The sequence below is a fragment of the Balaenoptera physalus genome (assembly GCF_965194825.1).
Source record: "Balaenoptera physalus genome assembly, chromosome: 10".
NCBI lineage: Eukaryota > Metazoa > Chordata > Mammalia > Artiodactyla > Balaenopteridae > Balaenoptera > Balaenoptera physalus.
This window is the reverse complement of record NC_138889.1, coordinates 113,452,425-113,478,074: the sequence shown is the minus strand read 5'-3', so window position 1 is coordinate 113,478,074 and position 25,650 is coordinate 113,452,425. Positions and strand designations below refer to the sequence as shown.

Here is a 25,650-nt window from a genome sequence, read left to right as displayed (position 1 = left end):
GACTGCTGGGTCACAGAGATGAGGGGCTGTGGTCCTTCCAGCACCCCTGCCCCCCAGCCCAGGGGTGTGACTGCAAGATGCTCTGTGCACGTTAGTGGGACCCCCGTGAGGCTCGGGGGGGGGTCCTGGGGAGGCAGGGGCTCCGGCAGCAGTGCGGGGGAAGCTCACCGTGTGTGGCCTGGTGTCCCTGACGTCCCGATGCCCCCCCCAGAACTGCATGTTCGACACGTGCAGCTGCGAGAAGAGTGAGGACTGCATGTGCGCGGCCCTGTCCTCCTACGTGCGGGCCTGCGCCGCCCGGGGCGTGCTGCTCGGCGGTTGGCGGGACGGCGTGTGCAGTGAGTGTCCCAGGGTGGATGGCCCATGGCCCCCGTTCCCCAACCAGGCTCAGAGGCCAAGGAGCGCCCAGGCCAGTATCCCGGGACCCCATCAAGGACGAAGGGCCTGGCGGGAACAGGGAAGCCAGGGGGGCCGGCCCTGTCCTGAGTGCTGCCCCCTCCTGGCATCCTGCAGCAAAGCCCATGACCACCTGCCCCAAGTCGCTGACCTACCTCTACAACATCAGCACCTGTCAGCCCACCTGCCGGGCCCGGAGTGACACGGATGTCACCTGCAGCGTCAGCTTCGTTCCCGTGGACGGCTGCACCTGCCCTGACGGCACCTTCCTGGATGATATGGGCAAGTGTGTGCCGGCCACCAGCTGCCCCTGCTACCGTGGGGGCTCCGTGGTCCCCGATGGGGAGTCGACGCACGAGCAGGGGGTCATCTGGTAAGAGCCCCTGCTGAGTGGGTGGGGTGGGCGAGGCTGGGGGGCTCTCTGACCACTCTCTCCTTGCAGCACCTGCACCCAGGGCACACTGACCTGCATCGGAGGTCACGCTCCAGCTCCAGGTGAGCCTGGAGTGGGGGAGGGGGAGGGAGGGGGCCCTCGGTTATCTCTGCATAAAGTTACCTAAGTACCGGGTTAAATGCCCACAAGTCAGTGAGGCTGGGGGGTGTCAATCAGCGTCTCTGGGCTCAGCAGTGTGGGCACCCTGCCCACGCACTCACACGCTCACCCCGGGGCGGCCAAACTCTGCCGTCGGGAAACACGTCCCTCAAGCCAGCCTGGGAGGTGGCGTCAGGGTCCCCTGAATGGCCCCTCCCTCCCCAGTCTGTACCCCACCCATGGTCTACTTCGACTGCCGCAATACCACGCCTGGGGCCGCTGGGGCCGGCTGTCAGAAGAGCTGCCACACCCTGGACATGGACTGTGTGAGTGTCCCCAGCGACCCCCCTCCAACAAGCCCACAGCTGCTCGGCGCTCATGGGCACCTGTGGAGAAGCCCACTCGCTGGCCCCCGGGGACCCTTGCCCGCAGGTTGCTGGTCCTCTATCCCTGTGGCCCCGCTGCAGGCCCTGGGGGTCCACTAAGCTGTGTCTGCTCCCCTCGCCTCCACAGTACAGCTCCCAGTGTGTGCCGGGCTGTGTGTGTCCCCACGGGCTGGTGGCCAATGGCGACGGCGGCTGCATCCCTGTGTCCGACTGCCCTTGTGTGCACAACGAGGCCAGCTACGAGCCGGGCCAGATCATCCGGGTGGGCTGCAACACCTGGTACGGGGAGGGGCTCGGACCCCATCTGGGGGAGGGTTCCCTGCAGCGGGAGGTACAGCCCAGCCGGCAAGTCCTGCCCCCACCCAGGCAGGCAGCTGGCCCGCTAGGAGGGAGGCTTGGGCCTGATGCCTGCCGCCCCTGCCCCAGCACCTGTAAGAGCAGGATGTGGCAGTGCACAGACCAGCCCTGCCCGGCCACCTGCGCAGTGTACGGCGACGGCCACTACCTCACCTTCGACGGGCAGCGCTACAGCTTCAGCGGAGACTGCGAGTACACGCTGCTTCAGGTATGTGGCTGCCGAGCTCTCCCGCCGCCCCGCAGGCCAGCTGTGCTGCCCCGGGGCGCATGCTCAGTCCCACCCCGGCCTCCCCAGGACCACTGCGGGGGGAACGGCAGCGCCCAGGATGGCTTCCGCGTCATCACCGAGAACGTCCCCTGCGGCACCACCGGGACCACCTGCTCCAAGGCCATCAAGATCTTCCTGGGGGTGAGCAGTGGACGGGGGGCTTGGCGGGGAGCCCCCAGGAAGGCCGCGCTCCCGTGGCCGAGCCGGGACAGGGGCCGCAGGGCCGTGGACCCATTCGACAGGTAACGGGGTCCTCACCCAGACACTCACTGGCCCTGCCCCACGCAGAACTATGAGCTGAAGCTGAGTGACGGGAACGTGGAGGTGATCGAGAAGGAACAGGGGCAGCTGCCACCCTTCTCCATCCGCCAGATGGGCATCTACCTCGTGGTAGACACGGATGTCAGCCTGGTGTTGCTGTGGGACAAGGGGACCAGCATCTTCCTCAGACTCAGCCCCGAGTTCAAGGTGAGGCCCTGCCCAGGAAGGACGCCGCCCTCACCCCAGACCAAGGGCCGGCCAGAGACGGGGGTGCGGGTGGGGGAGGGACAGAGGGACAGAGAGAGATTGAGAGACACAGAGACAGCGTGAGAGACACAGAGAGAGATAGAGAGACAGAGAGACAGACAGAGAGAAACAGAGAGGCAGAGAGATAGAGAGGAGGTAACAGTAGGAGACCCACGGCCGTGTCCGGGTCCTGCAGCTGCTAGAAGAAATGATCCCTAACTGGTGGCCCTTCTCTCACAGTCTGGACACTAAGTCCAACCAGATGCCCCAGGGCCACATTCCCTCCAGAGGCTCGAGGGGAGGATCCTTCCCGCCTCCTCCAGCTTCCGTGGCCCCAGGCGCCCTATCATCCCAACCTCTGCCTACAACGTCCCTTTACTGTCTTCACTCTGTGTGTGTCCCTCGTCCTGTAAGGACACCGGCCACTGGATCAGCCACCCACCCCCCACTCCAGGATGCCCTCATCCTAACTTGATTGCATCCGCAGAGACCCTACTTCCACTTTGGGCCACACTCGTGGGTCCCGGGTCAGGACCTGAGCCTGTCTTTCGGGGACACTCCATAGCCACTAGGCTGCTTCTCCTGTGCCCTCCCCTCCTGGAGACTTCAGAGCCCAGTGGGGCTCTTCCTGAGGGCCCCGGGGTGGGGGGGAGCGAGTGAGGTCGCAGGGCCCCTCCTGCGCTTGCCCTGAGCCTGTGCCGTCTCTGCATCTGTCCGTCCGCAGGGGAGGGTCTGCGGGCTGTGCGGGAACTTTGACGACAATGCCCTCAACGACTTCACCACGCGGAGCCAGTCCGTGGTGGGCGACGCGCTGGAGTTCGGCAACAGCTGGAAATTCTCCCCGTCCTGCCCGGACGCCCAGGCCCCCAAGGACCCCTGCGCCGCCAACCCGTACCGCAAGTCCTGGGCCCAGAAGCAGTGCAGCGTCGTCAACAGCGCCACCTTCAGCGCCTGCCACGCCCACGTACGCGGGGTGTTCCTCCAGGCGCCTGGGGAAGAAGGGACAGAAATGGGAGCAGTGACTCTTTGCCACCCTCTAGGGCCAGCTGTGGCCATGAGGACCAGTCTGGCCGGCCTCGTGGGACAACGAGCTCCAGGGGAACCCGGCCGAGGCCGACACCAAGCTGCACTGATTCCCCGGAGCCCACAGGGATGGCGGCTCCCCCAGTGTCTGAAGCCTCTCTCTCCCGTAGGTGGAGTCGGCCAGGTACTACGAGGCCTGCGTGAGCGACGCGTGCGCCTGCGACTCGGGGGGCGACTGCGAGTGTTTCTGCACGGCCGTGGCCGCCTACGCCCAGGCTTGTCACGAAGCGGGCGTGTGCGTGTCCTGGCGGACCCCGGACGTCTGCCGTGAGTGCCCACGGATGTGTCCGTCAGGGTGGGGCGGAGACACAGGGAGTGACAAGAGTGGTATTGAATGTGCGAGGGGAGGAAGGGCTTGACGGGAATCAGCAGAACACCCCCCCCACCATGGAGACTGGCTGCCGTGGGTGGGCGCCCCTGACAACCAGCCCGCCACCCTCCCCACTGCCCCCTCTTGTCCCTGGGCATCCTAGGCCCATGTCCTCTGAGGCCGCGCCCGGGAGGCACAGAGGAGGGACGTGTCTTCAGAACAGCTCACAGGACTTGGTCAAGGATCGGGGTACAGGGGAGCCCCCCGGGGCTGTCCTTGCAAGGGCGGCACTCCACCCGGGGCCCCCTGGGCCGAGCGCCCGGCCCTGAGCCCGCCCCCGTTGTCCGCAGCCCTCTTCTGTGACTACTACAACCCCCAGGGCCAGTGCGAGTGGCACTACCAGCCCTGCGGGGCCCCCTCCCTGAGGACCTGCCGGAACCCCCGCGGCCAGTACCTGCACGACGTCCGCGGCCTGGAAGGTGCACTGCTGCCCTGCTGGTCTGGGCGGGGCCGTGCTGGGGAGCTGGTGGTTGGGGCTGAGGTTTGTCCTGGGGATCCTGGGACCCTTGGCCAGGCTGGGCTCCTCCTGACCCTCGTGGTGCCTTTGCGGCCATAGCCTCAAGCTGCCCACGGCGTGATGGGGTCCAGGGCTGGGGACTGAGTCGAGGCGGGGGTGAGGCAGTGGGCAGTTGGTGTGGCTGGGACTCAGGCCTCTCTGGTCCACAGGCTGCTACCCCAAGTGCCCGTCAGAGGCCCCCATCTTCGATGAGGACCAGATGCGATGTGTAGCTTCATGCCCAACCCCAACCCCACCAACGCCCTGCCGTGTCCAGGGCAAGTCCTACCGGCCGGGCTCCACGGTGCCCTTGGAAAAGAACTGCCACTACTGGTGAGACGCTTGGCGGGAGCCGAGAAGACCCTGGAGCACGTTGGGGATTCGCCCAGCCCTCCGCCACTGGGGAAAGGCCCCACCCGGCCACCCCCCAGCAGAGCCTCCCTCCTTCAGGGCCAGAGGGTCCCCCAGCCTGGGTTTCCTGTGGGGTCCAACAGGGAGCTTCCTTTATGCAGGATGAGGGTGGGGGGTCTGGGGGTGAAGGAAGAGGCCAGAGGGGAAGCTGAGGCGTGACACGGCCCAAGGACCTCTGGGAAGACACCCTGGAGAGGGAGTGGCCTTCAGAAGGTCCAGGAGGCTCAGTGGCTATGCGCAAACTGCCTTCTCCGGTCATTGATAGGAAGGGCTCCCTGGGAGGGTGTGACTTCTGGGGCTGAGGCATGGCCCCCAGGGACCCCAGTGGGGCTTCCCCTGCCTGCCTGCCCCTGGGTGAGTCTCCACCCCCAGACTCATCTCCCTTCTGTCGCCAGCGTTTGCACCGAGAGCGGCGTGCATTGCACCTACGACTCTGAGGGTGAGCGGTGGGCAGCCCTCCTTGTGCCCGGGGTCTCGGGTCCCTGCCTGCGCCCCGGCCCCCTAACCGCCTGTCCTCCCCACAGCCTGTGTCTGCACCTACGACGGGAAGCACTTCCGTCCCGGGGAAGTCATCTACCACACGACGGACGGCACGGGGGGCTGCATCTCCGCCCACTGTGGGGCTAACGGCACCATCGAGAGGAGGGTCGAAGCCTGCAGCCCTACCCCCCGCACCCCCCAAACCACCTTCATCTTCTCTACAACCCCATTCGGTAAGGCAGACACGTGGGGTGCCGACTGGGTGGGGCCGTCCCCCCACCCCTGGCCCCAAGAAGCAGGAAGGAGCCAGGACGGGACAGAGGGCATGTCCCTGTGCCCGCCAGCCCGCAGCCAGGAAGGGCCAGCCACCTTGAGCCTGGCAGGTCCCATGTCCCCAGTCATGCTCTCAGGGCTGAGGCGCCCAGCACGGGGCAGGGGCTGTGAGCAAAGGTATCCCAGGCTGGTTCCTGGGAAGAGGACCACGGGAAGCCCAGCTGGGGAGTCCCTGCCTGGATCCACTGCTCTCCGATCGCCTTGCGTTGCCCCAGGGCCAGGCACCTCCGCATCCTCACCTCTTCTAAGGGCGCCTTAGGGCCTTATTAGAGCTTCCCCCAAGGGTGAAGAGCCCCTGTAACTCTGGCTTTAGATTCCGGGGAGCAGGCTTCCCTTACACAAGCTTAATTCACCCCTTGACTCAGCTGCGGTGAGCTTTACCCCTGCCCGGTTTGGGCGTATCCCAGACGCTTGGCAGCTGCCCTCTCTCCCAAGTTCCCGTCATGGGCGGAGACAGACAGTCGGCTGACACTGACAGAGGGGGGCGGGGGGGTGTCCTCAAGGAGCGTGGGGAGCCCTGGCCCCTGACGCTTGCCCTTTCTCTCCTGCCCTCAGTCATGAGCTCCACGCTTCCACCCAGCACACACCCCAGCCCTTCCGAAAGCACAGCACACACTCCGAGCTCAGCCCCGGCCACCACCCCGGGCACATCCCCTGGACCAACTCCTCCCACAGCCTCCTCCCCACCCTCGTCCCGGCTGCACTGTGGGGAGGAGTGCCAGTGGTCGCTGTGGCTGGATGTCAGCCGTCCGGGATGGGGCACAGACAGCGGTGACTTCGACACGCTGGAGAACCTCCGTGCCTATGGGTACCGGGTTTGCCAAGCGCCGAGGGCGGTGGAGTGCCGAGCCGAGGGTGCCCCCGAGGTGCCGCTGGAAGTCCTGGGGCAGCATGTGGAGTGCAGCCCGACGGTGGGGCTGACCTGCTACAACAGGGACCAGGCCTCTGGGCGCTGTGACAACTACCAGATCAGGATTCTGTGCTGCTCCCCCCGGGCCTGCCCCACTAGCAGTACAGAGACCACCCCTCCTGCAACCTTCAGCACGACTGAAACTGGGCCCACGCCAGGAACCAGCAGGGTTACATCTGTGCCGACAGGGAGCACAGGTTCCTCAGCCCCTGTCACCACACCTGGCCCAACCACTGCCTCTACGACTAGCAAAACACCTGGCCCAGGTACCTCTACACCTGCCCCAGGTACCTCAACAACTGGGAAAACAACCCTCTCGACTCCCAGCCGAGCGCCAGTTTCAACAACAGTTACAACCACAACCTCTGTGTCAACCACAACCCCAGGGCCCTCGAAGGGAACGTCATCTGAGCCAACCCAGGTCACCTGTTTACAAGAATCATGCACCTGGACCAAGTGGATTGACGGCAGCTACCCAGGGGCAGGGAGGAACAGTGGAGATTTTGACAGTTTTCAGAATCTGAGATCCAAAGGTTATAAATTCTGTGCAAAGCCCAAGAACGTGGAATGCCGGGCAGAGGTCTTTCCCAACACCCCACTGCAGGCACTGGGGCAGAACCTGATCTGTGACAAAAACGTGGGGCTGATTTGCTGGAACAAAGACCAGCTGCCCCCCATCTGCTACAACTACCAAATCCGGATCCTGTGCTGTGAGGTGGTGGACGTTTGCAGAACAAAGACCACACCCCCTACCACACCTGGGCCCACACAGACGACCACAGGCGAAACCAGCACTGCCCGGGCCACTGCAACCGTCTCGTCTTCCACGCAACACAGCACTACCAGCTCGGCACACGTGCCCCCAAGAACGAGGGTCACAGCCAGAACAAATGAGCGGACCTCTCCAGGGACCACCTCCTGCCAGCCACAGTGCACGTGGACCAAGTGGTTCGATGCGGACTTCCCATCTCCTGGGCCCCACGGAGGAGACTTTGAAACCTACAGCAACATCGTCAGAAGAGGAGACAAGATCTGCCACCGACCCGAATACATCAGCGCCCTGGAGTGCCGAGCCGAGAACCACCCAGATGTCAGCATCCAGACGCTGGGGCAGGTGGTGCAGTGCAGCCCGGAAGTGGGCTTGGTGTGTCGGAACCAGGACCAGAAGGGCAAGTTCAGGATGTGCCTCAACTACGAGGTGCGCGTGCTGTGCTGTGAGCCCCAGGAAGGCTGCACTGTCACACATGTCACAGTTCCCAGCACCTCAAGTGTGAGTGTCACCAGCCAGACAAGGACCACCTCCCATGAGACCACGTCCAGTGCAACCACTGTGCAGACAACCAGCCCAACCGCAGTGCCTATAACCAGCACAGCCTCTGTGGAGACAACCAGCGCAGCCACAGCTCCTACAACCAGCCCAACCGCAGTTCCTCTAACCAGCACAACCTCTGTGGAGACTACCAGCCCAACCACAGCTCCTACAACCAGCACCACTACTGTGGAGACAGCCAGCCCAACCACAGCTCCTAGAACCAGCACCACCACTGTGGAGACAACCAGCCCAACCAGAGGCCCTACAATTAGCACCACCACTGTGGAGACAACCAGCACCACCACTGTGGAGACAACTGGCCCAACCACAGCTCCTACAACCAGCACCACCACTGTGGAGGCAACCGGCCCAACATCAGCTCCTACAACCAGCACCACCACTGTTGAGACAGCCAGCACAACCACAGCTCCTACAACCAGCACCACCACTGTGGAGGCAACTGGCCCAACATCAGCTCCTACAACCAGCACCACCACTGTTGAGACAGCCAGCACAACCACAGCTCCTATAACCAGCACCACCACTGTGGAGACAACTGGCCCAACCACAGCTCCTACAACCAGCACCACCACTGTGGAGGCAACTGGCCCAACATCAGCTCCTACAACCAGCACCACCACTGTTGAGACAACTGGCCCAACCACAGCTCCTACAACCAGCACCACCACTGTGGAGACAACCGGCCCAACCACAGCTCCTAGAACCAGCACGACCACTGTTGAGACAACCAGCCCAATCACAGCTCCTACAACCAGCACCACCACTGTGGAGACAACCAGCCCAACCACAGCTCCTACAACCAGCACGACCACTGTTGAGACAACCAGCCCAATCACAGCTCCTACAACCAGCACCACCACTGCTGAGACAGTCAGACCAACCACAGCTCCTACAACCAGCACCACCACTGTTGAGAGAGCCAGCACAACCTCAGCTCCTATAACCAGCACCACCACTGTGGAGACAACCGGCCCAAACACAGCTCCTACAACCAGCACAACCTCCGTGGAGACAACCAGCACAAACTCCGTGGAGAAAACCAGCCCAACCACAGGTCCTACAACCAGCACCACCACTGTGGAGATAACCAGCCCAACCTCAGCTCCTACAACCAGCACCACCACTGTGGAGACAACCGGCCCAACATCAGCTCCGACAACCAGCACCACCACTGTTGAGACAACCGGCCCAACCACAGCTCCTAGAACCAGCACCACCACTGTTGAGACAGCCAGCACAACCTCAGCTCCTACAACCAGCACCACCACTGTGGAGACAACCAGCCCAACCACAGCTCCTACAACCAGCACCACCATTGTGGAGACAACCGGCCCAACATCAGCTCCTACAACCAGCACAACTTTTGTCCCTATACCTGAAACTACTCCCTCCCAACCCGGGACCACCTCCTGCCAGCCACAGTGCACGTGGACCAAGTGGTTCGATGCGGACTTCCCATCTCCTGGGCCCCACGGAGGAGACTTTGAAACCTACAGCAACATTGTCAGAAGAGGAGACAAGATCTGCCACCGACCCGAATACATCAGCGCCCTGGAGTGCCGAGCTGAGAACCACCCAGATGTCAGCATCCAGACGCTGGGGCAGGTGGTGCAGTGCAGCCCGGAAGTGGGCTTGGTGTGTCGGAACCGGGACCAGAAGGGCAAGTTCAGGATGTGCCTCAACTATGAGGTGCGCGTGCTGTGCTGTGAGCCCCAGAAAGGCTGCACTGTCACACATGTCACAGTTCCCAGCACCTCAAGTGTGAGTGTCACCAGCCACACAAGGACCACCTCCCATGAGACCACGTCCAGTGCAACCACTGTGCAGACAACCAGCCCAACCGCAGTGCCTATAACCAGCACAGCCTCTGTGGAGACAACCAGCACAACCTCAGCTCCTACAACCAGCACCACCACTGTTGAGACAGCCAGCACAACCTCAGCTCCTACAACCAGCACCACCACTGTGGAGACAACCAGCCCAACCACAGCTCCTACAACCAGCACCACCACTGTGGAGACAACCGGCCCAACATCAGCTCCTACAACCAGCACAACTTTTGTCCCTATACCTGAAACTAGCCCCTCCCAACCCAGGACCATTTCCTGCCAGTCACAGTGCACGTGGACCAAGTGGTTCGATGCGGACTTCCCATCTCCTGGGCCCCATGGAGGAGACTTTGAAACCTACAGTAACATCGTCAGAAGAGGAGACAAGATCTGCCACCGACCCGAATACATCAGCGCCCTGGAGTGCCGAGCCGAGAACCACCCAGATGTCAGCATCCAGACGCTGGGGCAGGTGGTGCAGTGCAGCCCGGAAGTGGGCTTGGTGTGTCGGAACCGGGACCAGAAGGGCAAGTTCAGGATGTGCCTCAACTACGAGGTGCGCGTGCTGTGCTGTGAGCCCCAGAAAGGCTGCACTGCCACACATGTCACAGTTCCCAGCACCTCAAGTGTGAGTGTCACCAGCCACACAAGGACCACCTCCCATGAGGCCACATCCAGTGCAACCACCGTGCAGACAACCAGCCCAACCGCAGTGCCTATAACCAGCACAGCCTCTGTGGAGACAACCAGCACAACCTCAGCTCCTACAACCAGCACCACCACTTTGGAGACAACCATCCCAACCACAGCTCCTAGAACCAGCACCACCACTGTTGAGACAACCAGCCCAACCACAGCTCCTACAACCAGCACCACCACTGCTGAGACAGTCAGACCAACCACAGCTCCTACAACCAGCACCACCACTGTTGAGAGAGCCAGCACAACCTCAGCTCCTATAACCAGCACCACCACTGTGGAGACAACCGGCCCAAACACATCTCCTACAACCAGCACAACCTCCGTGGAGACAACCAGCACAAACTCCGTGGAGAAAACCAGCCCAACCACAGGTCCTACAACCAGCACCACCACTGTGGAGATAACCAGCCCAACCTCAGCTCCTACAACCAGCACCACCACTCTGGAGACAACCGGCCCAACATCAGCTCCGACAACCAGCACCACCACTGTTGAGACAACCGGCCCAACCACAGCTCCTAGAACCAGCACCACCACTGTTGAGACAGCCAGCACAACCTCAGCTCCTACAACCAGCACCACCACTGTGGAGACAACCAGCCCAACCACAGCTCCTACAACCAGCACCACCATTGTGGAGACAACCGGCCCAACATCAGCTCCTACAACCAGCACAACTTTTGTCCCTATACCTGAAACTACTCCCTCCCAACCCGGGACCACCTCCTGCCAGCCACAGTGCACGTGGACCAAGTGGTTCGATGCGGACTTCCCATCTCCTGGGCCCCACGGAGGAGACTTTGAAACCTACAGCAACATCGTCAGAAGAGGAGACAAGATCTGCCACCGACCCGAATACATCAGCGCCCTGGAGTGCCGAGCCGAGAACCACCCAGATGTCAGCATCCAGACGCTGGGGCAGGTGGTGCAGTGCAGCCCGGAAGTGGGCTTGGTGTGTCGGAACCAGGACCAGAAGGGCAAGTTCAGGATGTGCCTCAACTACGAGGTGCGCGTGCTGTGCTGTGAGCCCCAGGAAGGCTGCACTGTCACACATGTCACAGTTCCCAGCACCTCAAGTGTGAGTGTCACCAGCCAGACAAGGACCACCTCCCATGAGACCACGTCCAGTGCAACCACTGTGCAGACAACCAGCCCAACCGCAGTGCCTATAACCAGCACAGCCTCTGTGGAGACAACCAGCACAACCTCAGCTCCTACAACCAGCACCACCACTGTTGAGACAGCCAACACAACCTCAGCTCCTACAACCAGCACCACCACTGTGGAGACAACCAGCCCAACCACAGCTCCTACAACCAGCACCACCACTGTGGAGACAACCGGCCCAACATCAGCTCCTACAACCAGCACAACTTTTGTCCCTATACCTGAAACTACCCCCTCCCAACCCAGGACCATCTCCTGCCAGTCACAGTGCACGTGGACCAAGTGGTTCGATGCGGACTTCCCATCTCCTGGGCCCCACGGAGGAGACTTTGAAACCTACAGCAACATCGTCAGAAGAGGAGAGAAGATCTGCCACCGACCCGAATACATCAGCGCCCTGGAGTGCCGAGCCGAGAACCACCCAGATGTCAGCATCCAGACGCTGGGGCAGGTGGTGCAGTGCAGCCCGGAAGTGGGCTTGGTGTGTCGGAACCGGGACCAGAAGGGCAAGTTCAGGATGTGCCTCAACTACGAGGTGCGCGTGCTGTGCTGTGAGCCCCAGAAAGGCTGCACTGTCACACGTGTCACAGTTCCCAGCACCTCAAGTGTGAGTGTCACCAGCCACACAAGGACCACCTCCCATGAGGCCACATCCAGTGCAACCACTGTGCAGACAACCAGCCCAACCGCAGTGCTTATAACCAGCACAGCCTCTGTGGAGACAACCAGCACAACTTCAGCTCCTACAGCCAGCACCACCACTGTAGAGACAGCCAGCAAAACCTCAGCTCCTAGAACCAGCACCACCACTGTGGAGACAACCAGCCCAACCACAGCTCCTAGAACCAGCACCACCACTGTGGAGACAACTGGCCCAACCACAGCTCCTACAAGAAGTACCACCACTGTGGAGACAACCAGCCCAACCACAGCTCCTAGAACCAGCACCACCACTGTTGAGACAGTCAGCACAGCCTCAGCTCCTACAACCAGCACCACCACTGTGGAGACAACCAGCCCAACCACAGCTCCTACAACCAGCACAACCTCCGTGGAGACAACCAGCACAAACTCCGTGGAGAAAACCAGCACTACCTCCGCTCCTAGAACCAGCACCACCCCTGTGGAGACAACTGGCCCAACCACAGCTCCTACAAGAAGTACCACCACTGTGGAGACAACCAGCCCAACCACAGCTCCTAGAACCAGCACCACCACTGTTGAGACAGCCAGCACAACCTCAGCTCCTACAACCAGCACCACCACTGTGGAGACAACTGGCCCAACCACAGTTCCTACAACCAGCACCACCACTGTGGAGACAGCCAGCCCAACCACAGCTCCTAGAACCAGCACCACCACTATTGAGACAGCCAGCACAACCTCAGCTCCTACAACCAGCACCACCACTGTTGAGACAGCCAGCCCAACCACAGGTCCTACAACCAGCACCACCACTGTGGAGACAGCCAGCCCAACCACAGCTCCTAGAACCAGCACCACCACTATTGAGACAGCCAGCACAACCTCAGCTCCTACAACCAGCACCACCACTGTTGAGACAGCCAGCCCAACCACAGGTCCTACAACCAGCACCACCACTGTTGAGACAGCCAGCCCAACCACAGCTCCTACAACCAGCACCACCACTGGGGAGACCACCAGCCCAACCACAGCTCCTACAATCAGCACCACCACTGTGGAGACAACCAGCACAACATCAGCTCCTACAACCAGCACAACTTTTGTCCCTATACCTGAAACTACCCCCTCCCAACCTGGGACCACCTCCTGCCAGCCACAGTGCCTGTGGACCAAGTGGTTCGATGTGGACTTCCCATCTCCTGGGACCCACGGAGGAGACTTTGAAACCTACAGCAACATCGTCAGAAGAGGAGACAAGATCTGCCACCGACCCGAATACATCAGCGCCCTGGAGTGCCGAGCCGAGAACCACCCAGATGTCAACATCCAGACGCTGGGGCAGGTGGTGCAGTGCAGCCCAGAAGTGGGCTTGGTGTGTCGGAACCGGGACCAGAAGGGCAAGTTCAGGATGTGCCTCAACTACGAGGTGCGCGTGCTGTGCTGTGAGCCCCAGGAAGGCTGCACTGTCACACATGTCACAGTTCCCAGCACCTCAAGTGTGAGTGTCACCAGCCAGACAAGGACCACCTCCCATGAGACCACGTCCAGTGTAACCACTGTGCAGACAACCAGCCCAACCGCAGTGCCTATAACCAGCACAGCCTCTGTGGAGACAACCAGCGCAGCCACAGCTCCTACAACCAGCCCAACCGCAGTTCCTCTAACCAGCACAACCTCTGTGGAGACTACCAGCCCAACCACAGCTCCTACAACCAGCACCACTACTGTGGAGACAGCCAGCCCAACCACAGCTCCTAGAAGCAGCACCACCACTGTTGAGACAACCAGCACAACCTCAGCTCCTACAACCAGCAGAACATCTGCGGAGACAACCAGCACAACCTCAGCTCCTACAACCAGCAGAACATCTGCGGAGACAACCAGCTCAACCTCAGCTCCTACAACCAGCACAATCTCTGTGCAGACAACCAGCCCAAGCACAGCTCTTACAATTAGCACCACCACTGTGGGGACAACCAGCCCAATCACAGCTCCTAAAACCAGCACCACCACTGTTGAGAGAGCCAGCACAACCTCAGCTCCTACAACCAGCACCACCACTGTGGAGACAACTGGCCCAACCACAGCTCCTCCAACCATCACCACCACTGTTGAGACAGCCAGCACAACCTCAGCTCCTACATCCAGCACCACTACTGTGGAGACGACCAGCCCAACCCCAGTTCCTACAATTAGCACCACCACTGTGGAGACAACCAGCCCAACCACAGCTCCTACAGCCAGCACCACCACTCAGGAGACAACCAGCCCAACCACCGGTCCTACAATTAGCACCACCACTCTGGAGACAACCAGCTCAACCACAGCTCCTAGAACCAGCACCACCACTGTGGAGACAACCAGCCCAACCACAGGCCCTACAATTAGCACCACCACTGTGGAGACAACCAGCACCACTACTGCGGAGACAACTGGCCCATCCACAGCTCCTACAACCAGCGCCACCACTGCTGAGACAGTCAGCACAACCACAGCTCCTACAACCAGCACCACCATTGTGGAGACAACTGGCCCAACCACAGCTCCTACAACCATCACCACCACTGTTGAGACAGCCAGCACAACCTCAGCTCCTACATCCAGCACCACCACTGTGGAGACAACCAGCCCAACCACAGGTCCTACAATTAGCACCACCACTGTGGAGACAACCAGCACCACCACTGTGGAGACAACTGGCCCATCCACAGCTCCTAGAACCAGCACCACCACTGTGGAGACAACTAGCGCAACCACAGCTCCTACAATTAGCACCACAACTGTGGAGACAACCGGCCCATCCACAGCTCCTAGAACCAGCACCACCACTGTGGAGACAACCAGCCCAACCACAGGTCCTACAACCAGCACCACCACTGTGGAGACAACCAGCTCAACCACAGCTCCTAGAACCAGCACCATCACTGTGGAGACAACCAGCCCAACCACAGGTCCTACAACCAGCACCACCACTGTGGAGACAACCAGCACAACATCAGCTCCTACAACCAGCACCTCCACTGTGGAGACAACTAGCCCAACCTCAGCTCCTTCATCCAGCACAACTTTTGTCCCTATATCTGAAACTACCCCCTCCCCACCCGGGACCACCTCCTGCCAGCCACAGTGCACGTGGACCAAGTGGTTCGATGCGGACTTCCCATCTCCTGGGCCCCACGGAGGAGACTTTGAAACCTACAGCAACATCGTCAGAAGAGGAGAGAAGATCTGCCACCGACCCGAATACATCAGCGCCCTGGAGTGCCGAGCCGAGAACCACCCAGATGTCAGCATCCAGACGCTGGGGCAGGTGGTGCAGTGCAGCCCGGAAGTGGGCTTGGTGTGTTGGAACCGGGACCAGAAGGGCAAGTTCAGGATGTGCCTCAACTACGAGGTGCGCGTGCTGTGCTGTGAGCCCCAGAAAGGCTGCCCTGTCAACTCTGTGACTCCCTTTGTGACTTCAAGTCCCCAGTCCTCACTCTCTCCCGAGTCCACCACCCTCACGGTTTCCCTGGTGACCTCCCCCAGCTCCGCAGCGCCCTCCACCTCCACGTGCTACTGCAGTGTGGCCCACGGGTTCTACTCCGCAGGTATGTGTACTCTACCTGGGTGTGTGGTGTGTGCTGACCCTGGGCACTGTTGTCCTGTTCACAAAACTACGGTGGTAAGGAGAGGGAGGGGTGTCTTGTCTTTGGGAAAGGGCTAGGTCTTGTGTATCGGTAGGCAGTAAGCCGTCTCTGAGGACATGCCATCTACATCTGGGCAGGAAGGCCACCTGCCAGACTGGCACCCAGGTGGACCACCGGCCTGGTTAGAGTCGCTCCCGGCGATCGCTTCTTGGCTCTGCTAGTGCCCTCCTGTTCCTTTTCTTGCAGGATCCATCATTTACCAACAGACGGACCTCTCCGGGCACTGCTATTATGCCGTTTGCAGCCTGGACTGCCACGTGGTCAGGCGGACCGACCACACTTGTCCCACCAGCACGCCACCTCCCGCCCCGGCCACCTCCACGCCAGCGTCCTCCCCTTCTGCCTCTGTGCCCGTTCCTCAGCGAGGATGCCCAAATGCAGTCCCCCCAAGAATGGTACCCTCACCTTTCCTGCCCTTCTTGGGGGCTCGGGGGGGCCAGGGCAGGGACCCTCAGCATCATTCAAAGTAGGCTGTGGCATCAAGTGTGCATGAAGGTTGGTGACTCCTTGGCTGATGTAGGCTGACCATGGCAAGTGGCCATTTCTGGTCCTCCAGAACTTCTGGAAGGGGGTGCCAGGAGCGTGGGGCCCGAGGTTGAGACTCTGTTGCCTATAAAGGGGGCTAGAGCAGGTGACTGATGCTCTGGACAGGGTCAAACAGCCAAGGAGTGGAAACGGTGGGTGGGGAACAGGGTGGAAACGGGCAGAGGGGGAAGGGGGCAACCTTCAACACCCGGAACCCCTCCTAGTCGGCAGGGCGCTCGGCGGGGGCTGGGGGAGGAGAGGCCTGGTGTGAGTGTTGGTCCCAATCCCGGTGGCTCTTCTCTCCCCGGAGACCCAGGCGAGCTCTGAGCCCCGAGGGGTGGGCGCCGGGTCAGGGCAAGGCCCTGCAGCAGTCTTTGCTTCCGCAGAAAGGTGAAACCTGGGCCATGCCCAACTGCTCTGAGGCCACTTGTGAGGGCAACGGGGCCATCACTGTGAGGTCGCGCCAGTGTCCAAAGGTGCAGGAGCTCACCTGTGCCAACGGCTACCCCGCTGTGACGGTGGCCAACCAGGAGGACTGCTGCCCACACTACGCGTGCCAGTGTGAGTGGGCGGGGCCGGGGGTGGTGGCCACGGCAGAGAAGGCGGGACGGAATTGGTGGGACCCAGGAAGGACTTCCTAAGATCAGGGCAGCGGTGGTGGCGCCCAGCCTCCTCCCCAGGTGCCCGGCGGAACCCTGCCCGAGCCCAGAGCAGCCGGGCCATGCAGGCGTGAGGAGGCGTCCGGAGTCCGGTCCCACCTCTTGGCCGCTTCGGGCACCTACTGGACAGAGTTCTGTGCGCTGTTGGCGTGTGGGTCCTGACAACAGGGCAGTCGCCTGCTCCCCTTGGTGCGGGACACACTTGCCCCTGGGGGAGCCCCGGGGCGGCGGGAGGAGGCCCATAGTGCAGCCCGTAAGGCGGCTCCTCCACCCGCAGGCGTGTGTAGCGGCTGGGGCGACCCCCACTACATCACTTTTGATGGCACATACTACACGCTTCTGGATAACTGCACGTACGTGCTGGTGCAGCAGATCGTGCCCGTGTTCGGACACTTCCGGGTGCTGATCGACAACTACTTCTGTGATGCTGAGGATAGGCTGTCCTGCCCACAGTCCATCATTGTCGAGTACCAGCAGGACCGCGTTGTGCTGACCCGCAAGCCCGTCCGAGGGGTGATGACCAATGAGGTGGGGACGCCCGCCGGGCAGCCCCCGTTTGTGCCGGGCGGGCTGGGGGCGCCAGGCACTGGCTGATCGCCACCCGGTTCTCTTTCCCTCGCTGGGTCACCGTCTAGATCATCTTCAACGGTGAGGTGGTCAGACCCGGCTTCCAGAAAGACGGCATCGTCGTCTCCCAAATCGGCATCAAGATGTACGTGGCCATCCCCGCCCTCGGTGTCCAGGTCATGTTCAGCGGCCTCATCTTCTCCGTGGAGGTGCCTTTCAGCAAGTTCAGCAGCAACACGGAAGGGCAGTGCGGTGAGCGCCCGGCCCCAGCCCCGCTCTGGCCCTCCGGACTCTGGGCCCTTTCTCCGGCTGGGAGTGTCTGGTGTGAGAAGGGTCGGCCTCGGGTGTGTCCCTCCAGGAACTGCACTCTTGGCTGGGGGTGAGGCCGCCCGTGTAGCGCCGAGCCTTCAGGTGATTCTGCTTTCCAGCTGCACCAAGAATGTGCGGCCACACGGCCCAGGGGCCTGGCCCTGTGGCCCATACCTGAGGCCTCTTTGGGAACTGCCCCAGGGTCTGGCTTCTTGGAGGCAGAGGAAAGCACAGGGAGGTCAGGGGAGAGGTCCCACAGCAACCCATCGAGTGCTGCGCGGAGACTCTGGGGCCCGGCCCCCAGCGCCCCAAGGGAGGGTGAGGGTGCCTCCGCTTTCCCCGGCTGCCTGACCGCTGCTTCCACGCCCCAGGCACCTGTACCAACGACCAGAAGGACGAGTGCCGCCTGCCCGGGGGGGCGGTGGTATCTTCTTGCTCCGACATGTCCGGCCACTGGAATGTGACATACCCCGGCCAGCCATCCTGCCACAGGCCTCCCCTGACACCCACCACAGTTGAGCCCAAGAAATCGCCCACCTCGTGCCCACCTTCGCCAATCTGCCTGCTAATTCTGAGCGAGTGAGATTCCCTGGCAGGGCTGGGGTGTGGGGGGTGTCGAGTAGCCCTGCTAATCCCACGCTGCCTGGGAGATGGGAAGACGTGGGCGGGCCTGCAGGGGGCTCCGAGGGAGAGTGGGTCACAGCTGCTCGAACGCCAGGCGCAGAGCCCAGCGGGGCTCGTGGCGGGTCGGCCTCTGAGGCTCTGAGGCAGCTCATGGTGGCTCCGGGCATAAGTCCTCAGCCAGCGGCAGCACCCGGGTGGGCAGGGCACGGGGGGAGCCCAGCGGAGAATTTGCAGAAAGAAAAGCTGCGCTGCAGCCAGACACCGTCCCCGCCGCACACAGATGGCCCCAGAGGCTGGGGTCCCTCGGCGCACAGGTCGGCCCGGTGACGCCTCTCCCTCGGGCCCCTTCGTTAGGGAAAGCCTACAGCCTGGCAACCCCACTATGGAGCTGCCCCATGACCCGTGTGTCTCTGTGCTGCAGGGTCTTCAAGCCGTGTCACTCGGTGATCCCCCCGTGGCCATACTACCAAGGCTGCACCTTCGACCAGTGCCACATGCCCAGGGGGGACGTGATGTGCTCCAGCCTGGAGCTGTACGCCACCCTGTGTGCTTCGCTCAGTGTGTGCATCGACTGGCGGGGCCTGACCAACCACACGTGCTGTGAGTGCCCACCCCCGCCCCAGACTGCCCCGTCCCGCTGGGCGGTGGCGATCAGCGTGTTCGAGGGGACAGACACACTGGGCAATCCATGGGTGGGCTTGGGTGGTCAGGGTGGGCTTCCGGGAGGAGGAGGGCTGAACCCAGGATGGAGTGCATTTGTTTCCTGGAGGGACAAGGGGGGCATCCAGGTCAGAGCACCGGGGCCCAGGGTGCAGGGGTCCAGGGCTCAGACAGGCTGGGCGGTGCAGGGCACACAGCAGGTGCCTGGGCCAAGAGCTCCAGCCAGCGGGGCCCAGGCCAGGGCTCGCTGCTCGTGCCCTCCGGCCTCAGGTGTGGCCTCACCCTTCGCACAGCTTTCACCTGCCCTGCTGACAAAGTGTACCGGCCCTGCGGCCCATCCAATCCTTCCTACTGTTACATGAACGACAGTGCCAACACCCTGTAAGCACCTGCCCTCTCCCTCTGGGACACCCCCACCCCGCCCCGTGTCCCCAGGCCGCCTCTCCCCACCCTGGAGGTCACGGCCCCGCTCCCCCTCCGCTCCCCACAGGGCCCTCCCGGAAGCCATTCCCATCACGGAAGGCTGCTTCTGCCCGGAGGACATGATGCTGTTCAGCTCGGGCACGGAGATCTGCGTGCCAGCCAACTGCAACAGTACGTCCCTGGGGCTGGGCTTGGGGCCTCCACGCACTGCGCCCTCGGAGTCCGCACGCCTCGGCCAGACCCCAGGGCTTTCCACCACAGCCCAGGTTTCCCCAGCCCCCAACACCGGGGCTGCCCGTGATGGGCTGGGGGCCGTGGAGGCCCAGAGATGACGTCCTCTCTTTCCCTCCAGGTTGCCTGGGGCCCCACGGGGAGCCCGTGGAGGTAAGTGTGGCCCCCTCGGGGGACTCGGAGGAGGGGAAAGGAGGGGCCGGGGTTTCCTGAGCAAAGACTCAGGAGGCTTCCTTGCACGGCCCCGGAGGAGGGTGGGTGCTGGCCCCAAGGCTGGCCACGTCCCGCCCTCCCGCCCTGCTCCCACACAGTGAAGGTGGGGACAGTGGGGAGGGAGGCCGGTCACCCACACAACCCCCTCCCACCCCGCCTCCTGGCCCCCATGGGCCCCCCAGAGCCCCAGCAGCCCTCAGCCCCACCCACACCTTTGAAGACCCCTTGCGGACCCTGAGCCGCGGGTGCCACGGGACAGGCAGGTGACCAATGGCCCGGGGGCCCCATGTCCTCCTCCTGCCAGCCTGGCCACACTGTCAGCGTGGGCTGTCAAGAGTGCACCTGCAAGGGCAGCACCCGGACTCTGAGCTGCCAGACTCGGCCCTGCCCCCTGCCCCCCGCCTGCCCCGAGCCCGGCTTCGTGCCAGCGCCCGCGGCCCTGCAGACCGGCCAGTGCTGTCCCCAGTACACCTGCGGTGAGCCCCAGGCTGGGCGGGGGGCGCACATGCACAGGCTCAGGGCTGGCCAGCTTTGCCCCTGAAGGGTCCCGAGGTGCTGGCACCCGGGGGCACGCCCCAGGAGGGTGGTGGGCATACCCTCCCTTTATGTGGCTTCAGCTGCTGACCCCCAGCAGGAAGGCTCCAGAGTAAGGGGTACCATGGAGGTCAGGGCCGACCAGAAGCCTCGTACCCCGTGGCGGTGGGCACCCCCTGGAGAGCCTACCACCTGTCCACTGGGTAGTCAGTACTCCTGGAGACCCCCAGGGAGAGGCGACACTCAGGCTTGGGAGGGAGGCAGGTCCCCTGACGCCCCCTTCCGTCTGCTGCAGTCTGCAACGCCACACGCTGCCCCGCGCCCGTGGACTGTCCGGAAGGCTCCCGCTCCTTCCTGACCTATAAGGAAGGGGCTTGCTGCCCGACCCAAAACTGCAGTGAGTGTCCTGGCTCAGCGGCGCCAGGCTGGGGAGGAGCATGGGCCGCCGCCCGGGGCTGGGACGCTGTAGTGGTGGGCGCGGGCAGCTGCTACTCGGGAGGCTGGCGGGACAAGAGGAGGGCGGGTCCGCAGGTCTGCTTTCTCCCCTGAGCAGGCTGGGCCGTCTGCAGCGTCAATGGCACCTTGTACCAGGTAAGAACCAGCCGAAGGTCAGGCCCCCTGGTGCACGGGGACCGGAGTCCCCCCCGTCCTGCCAGCTTCTCCCCGAGGATGCGTCCCTGAGGGCCTGGGTGGCCTTTGGAGCAGCAGTGGGTTCTTCCGGGACCACAACCACTGTCCTGAACTTGAGAAGGCCCCCAGCCTCGCTCTCCGCATGCCGGGTCCTCCAGAGCATGTGACCTCCCTGGAGCAGCCTTAGGGCTCTGTCCCCAAGACCGGGACCCCAACCAGGAGGCACTCCTGAGGGTCACCTCAGAGGAAGAGTCTGCCTGGCGGGGGCAGGCCTGGAGGGGACGTCCGGGAGGGCAGGGGCACCAGGCCCGGCTGGGCAGACACTGTCACCTTGACTCCCCCAGCCTGGTGCCATAGTTTCCTCGAACCTGTGCGAAAAGTGTTGGTGTGAGTTGGCCGGTGGCCCCCAGTCGGACACGTTCGTGATCAGCTGTGAGACCCAGATCTGCAGCACCCGGTGCCCCGTGGTGAGCGCCCCCCCTTCTCACTCCCGCCCCCCCCTTCTCACTCCCGCCCCCACGCAGCGCCCAGTCTGGGCTCAGGCCACACATCCTGCCCCCCTCCCAGGGCTTCGAGTACCAGACACGGAGCGGGCAGTGCTGTGGCGACTGTGTACAGGTGGCCTGTGTCATGAACACCAGCGGCAGCTCCGCCCACCTCTTCTACGTGAGTAGCGGTCACGGGGCCTTGGGGTGGGTTCCGGGCGGGGCCGGCCACAGGCTCCAGGGGGGCCAGCCCCACCCCTGCACGGGGGGGCGCCGGGAGCGCACAGCGGCAGCGGGGGTGCTGGGTGGATGGCTTCCTGGTGCATCGGGGCCCCTGGGGAGCCGTCAGTGCAAGGCGGGCGCAGGGCAGAGGCCGCGGGAGCCCCTGGAAGCCCGTGGGCTGGGGGCTGACAGACAGACGGATGCAGCACCCTCCCCTGCTGGAAGGGGGGCCTTGGGGAGGGCCACTCACTTGCTGGCTGGGCCTCCCTGCAGCCCGGCGAGTCCTGGTCAGACCCCAGGAGCCGCTGCGTGACACACGAGTGTGAGAAGCACCAGGATGGGCTCGTGGTGGTGACCACGAAGAAGGCGTGTCCCCCACTCAACTGTCCTGCGGTGAGTCCTGGGAGCCCGCCGGCCCTGCCCAGGGGGGTCGACAGTGGCCACGGGAGGATCAGGCCGCGGATGGGAGTGGGCGCCACCGTCTTGCGTCCCTGCCCTCGCTAACGGCCTCTCCGTCCTCACAGGACAAGGCTCGGCTGAGCGAGGACGGCTGCTGCCTCTCCTGCCCCCAGCACCCCCAGAACAGTGAGTGGGCGTGTCTGCCAGGGGAGGGGGGCGCAGGAGGCGGCGGGGGGCGGGGGGGCGCCCGGCAGGGCTGACCTCTGCGCCGCCTCCCGCGTCCCTCCCCAGGGTCGACCTGCACCGTGTACCACAAGCTCCAGGTCCTCCGGCAGCCAGGCTGCAGCTCTGTGGAGCCCGTGCGCCTCACCTACTGCCAGGGCAACTGTGGGGACACCAGCTCCGTGTACGTGAGCCCCTGACTCGCCCAGGGCAGACCCGCACCCCCCACCCCAACCCACAGAGGGCTCCTGCAGGGCAGGGCTTGGGGCGGGCAGACAGGGGCAGGATGGGGGGCTGGGGGCCAGCAGCGGGCTGGGCCGGGGTCCAGGGACGGCTCGCGGCCTGTCTGGACTCCCACTCTTCTCTTTACTGAGACCCCAGGCTCAGGGTCCCCGTTGGTGACCGGCTGGTCAAGTGGTTGGTGAGAGGCTGCTGGGCCCCTCCCTAGCCTTTGGGGGGCTCAGAAGGCGCCACAGGGCACCTCAGCTGCCGTGACCGGCACGCGGGAGCCACTGTTAAACGCCACCCGCGAGCGTCTAGCTCAGGCGGCCCCTGCCCACAGGTACTCCCTGGAGGCCCACACTGTGGAGCACAGGTGCAGGTGCTGCCGTGAGCTGCGGGCCTCTCTGCGGAACGTGACCCTGCGCTGTGAGGACGGCTCCAGCCAGGCCTTCAGCTACACGGAGGTGGAGGAGTGCGGCTGCGTGGGCCTGCAGTGCGACTCCCACGGGGGCCTCGGCCGCTCAGGGGAGGTGCCGCTGGAGCAGGGTGCCGAGCGGAGCCAGGAGACGGGGCTCAGGCACTGGAGGAGAGGGGCCCCGGGTCCCCGGCCTTCGCAGTAGACGGGCCGGAGCCCCGCCCTGTCGCTCCAGGACAGGCCCACAAGAACGTTTGTACTTGCTGCAATCTCAGCCTCCAAGGCCAGTGGAACCTGAGCCCCGGCCCAGATGACCCAAGCCTAGGATGCACGGTCCACCCCTCTCGTCCCTCTCCGGGTCCAGCGGCCCCGGGTGTGCAGTGGCCCTGACGGGATTGCAGCTGCCTGCTCTGGACCAGCCCGGGTGGGCAGGGGGTGGGGGAGGCTCCTCTGGCTGTGGGTCCAGCCTGCTGGTCCCTGCCTCCAGCATCACGTAAGGGCCTGATCCACAGTGGTCCCTCAGATGCAGCAACTGACTGCTCGGCCGGCCACTGGGAGGCAGAGCCTCACCCCTGCCTCGGCCCTGGGCCTCAGGAAAGGGCCGTCGGTTTCGGAAATACACTTGGAGAATTTGCAATTCGTGGGCTCCGTGTGATTTTTAAGCTTGTCCATAAAAGCCGGGAGCAGGTCGGAGGGCAGACATGGGCCCGGGGCGGGGCAGGCCAGCTGCCTGGTCTGCTGTGCATTTGGCCGGACAGAGGGCGGGAGTCCCGCGGGTCCACCCAGCTGAGCCGTCAGACTGGGAAGGCTCCATCTTCTCTCTACAAATCTCTGGACTCTCCCATCACACCAAAGTCAAGCTCGGTGTGCGGTGCACCTGTGTCTGTGCACGTGTGTGCACATGTGTGCAGTGCACGTGTGTGCATGTGTCTGTGCATTTGTGTGCTCACAAGTGTGTGTGCACGCAGGCCCAAGGGAGACCAGTCCCCCAGGAGTGCTGTTGCCCTCCCCTCTGTGACCCCTGCCCCCTGCCCTGGGAACCTCCAAGTTTCGAAAACCCAGCCCCCTCTTCCTTGGAGGCCCCAGGGGAGGCTCCGACACCCCCGGTGACACACTGGCCTCAGGCTGGACCCGGCCCCACAGCAGCACTGGGAGGGTTGGCAAGGGCCGTGCGGATGTCCCGCTCCCAGACAGGGCAGCGGAGAGGGGCAGGGGGCAGGGTCCAGGGTCCAGCACAGGAATGCACAGGGTGTCCCGAGCTCCCCAAGCCCGAGTGCCAGGAGGGGGCACCCAGAGCAGACAAGCCCACGGGGCCAGGTGCCAGCCAGCTGACCCCGGCCATTGCTGGGAGGCCAGCCTGGCCTGGACCCTGACGGGGCGGGGGGCTGCCAGGCTGGACAGTGCTGGCCACCAGGGTCGCCCGGGGGCTCACAATCCCGCCGAGCTCCCCACTGCTCCACGCATCTTGGGGCCCCTTTGCTGGGCCAGAGAAGGCCTCGGGGACCTGTGGACACTGGGCAGTGGGCTCGAGTGGCCAGGCGTGGATGCAGGGCAGGGGCGGATGCCTCACCACCTGTCCTCCACGACAACATGGGGGGTGGGTAGCAGGCTCTCAGTCCTGCTGGAACCCCCGGGGAGGGCAGCTTGCTGGAGGTCAACTGTGGAAACACAGGAAGCTGGACTCATGTCCTCATGTCCCTGCTGAGGCTCCTGGAATTAGATGCCCACTGCGTCCACCTCACGCTGCCTTGGTCACAAGAACCAGGCCCAGGCTGAGTTGGGTCTGGGGGCCGGTGGGTCTGGGGCTGGTGGCACCGAAAGTCCCACCTCCAGGATCTGGCTGCAGTCCCTACACCGCCACAAGGTGGCAGCACAGTGGTCCTGGTGCCTCCGGCTGGGCCAGGGGCTCAGGAAGCAGAGTCAGGGGTCTCAGGGGTCCAGGGAGGCAGCTTACGCCCTCTGAGGCTGGGCCACCCCTTGAGGTCTGCAAGACCGCGAGGACCCTGGATGAGGACGAGGACCGCCCTTTACAGTTTACACCCCTCTGGCCGGCATTGCCCACTCCCACCCCTGTCTGCCCTGTCCTGAGCGCCAAGTGCCCAGTGCCCTGGTCCAGCCCCCCACGGCCTGCCTGACCCGGCTGTTTGCTCCGGCCAGCCATGTGGGCAGTGGAGCTGACCCCTCCTGTCAGAGACCAGGTAGGGGCCGAGGGGCTCCCGCAGCCATGACCCCACGACCCCTTGGGCCCAGGAGACGGCCTGAGTGGGAGGTGTACGGACGTGGCAACGAGGTCCGGGCAGGGAAGTCACTGCCACCCCCATGGGACGCCCTCCTTGGGAGCAGGAAGTTCCCGGCCCTCTGGCTCTGGGAGCTGCTGCCCCAGTGACTGGCTGGCCCTGTAGCCGCAGGTGGCACC

General features: G+C 63.5%; 1 protein-coding gene and 1 long non-coding RNA gene across 2 annotated transcripts in view; both read left to right on the top strand.

Annotated features, from left to right (window-relative positions):
* MUC5AC (mucin 5AC, oligomeric mucus/gel-forming) overlaps positions 1-22,635 on the top strand; it is a gene marked incomplete at its 3' end in the record, with an annotated part of 31,561 nt that extends 8,926 nt beyond the window's left edge. The window contains exons 17-47 of the mRNA XM_082476822.1: positions 212-338; positions 514-769; positions 839-891; positions 1,154-1,254; positions 1,442-1,593; positions 1,741-1,879; positions 1,967-2,080; positions 2,228-2,407; positions 3,171-3,410; positions 3,640-3,796; positions 4,190-4,318; positions 4,566-4,728; positions 5,202-5,245; positions 5,331-5,519; positions 6,175-15,795; positions 16,081-16,289; positions 16,806-16,980; positions 17,356-17,606; positions 17,714-17,897; positions 18,326-18,533; positions 19,000-19,178; positions 19,532-19,619; positions 19,729-19,832; positions 20,014-20,045; positions 20,410-20,581; positions 20,935-21,036; positions 21,193-21,230; positions 21,614-21,736; positions 21,837-21,935; positions 22,250-22,369; positions 22,501-22,635. Of these exons, the coding sequence (XP_082332948.1) occupies positions 212-338; positions 514-769; positions 839-891; positions 1,154-1,254; positions 1,442-1,593; positions 1,741-1,879; positions 1,967-2,080; positions 2,228-2,407; positions 3,171-3,410; positions 3,640-3,796; positions 4,190-4,318; positions 4,566-4,728; positions 5,202-5,245; positions 5,331-5,519; positions 6,175-15,795; positions 16,081-16,289; positions 16,806-16,980; positions 17,356-17,606; positions 17,714-17,897; positions 18,326-18,533; positions 19,000-19,178; positions 19,532-19,619; positions 19,729-19,832; positions 20,014-20,045; positions 20,410-20,581; positions 20,935-21,036; positions 21,193-21,230; positions 21,614-21,736; positions 21,837-21,935; positions 22,250-22,369; positions 22,501-22,635 (13,884 nt within the window). The remainder of the gene's footprint in view (positions 1-211; positions 339-513; positions 770-838; positions 892-1,153; positions 1,255-1,441; positions 1,594-1,740; positions 1,880-1,966; positions 2,081-2,227; positions 2,408-3,170; positions 3,411-3,639; positions 3,797-4,189; positions 4,319-4,565; positions 4,729-5,201; positions 5,246-5,330; positions 5,520-6,174; positions 15,796-16,080; positions 16,290-16,805; positions 16,981-17,355; positions 17,607-17,713; positions 17,898-18,325; positions 18,534-18,999; positions 19,179-19,531; positions 19,620-19,728; positions 19,833-20,013; positions 20,046-20,409; positions 20,582-20,934; positions 21,037-21,192; positions 21,231-21,613; positions 21,737-21,836; positions 21,936-22,249; positions 22,370-22,500) is intronic.
* A 36-nt stretch (positions 22,636-22,671) lies between these two features.
* LOC309667711 lies at positions 22,672-23,871 on the top strand. The gene is made up of 2 exons (XR_014267910.1): positions 22,672-22,781; positions 23,160-23,871. It is a non-coding gene; the product is annotated as an uncharacterized lncRNA (long non-coding RNA).
* Positions 23,872-25,650: the final 1,779 nt, after the last annotated feature.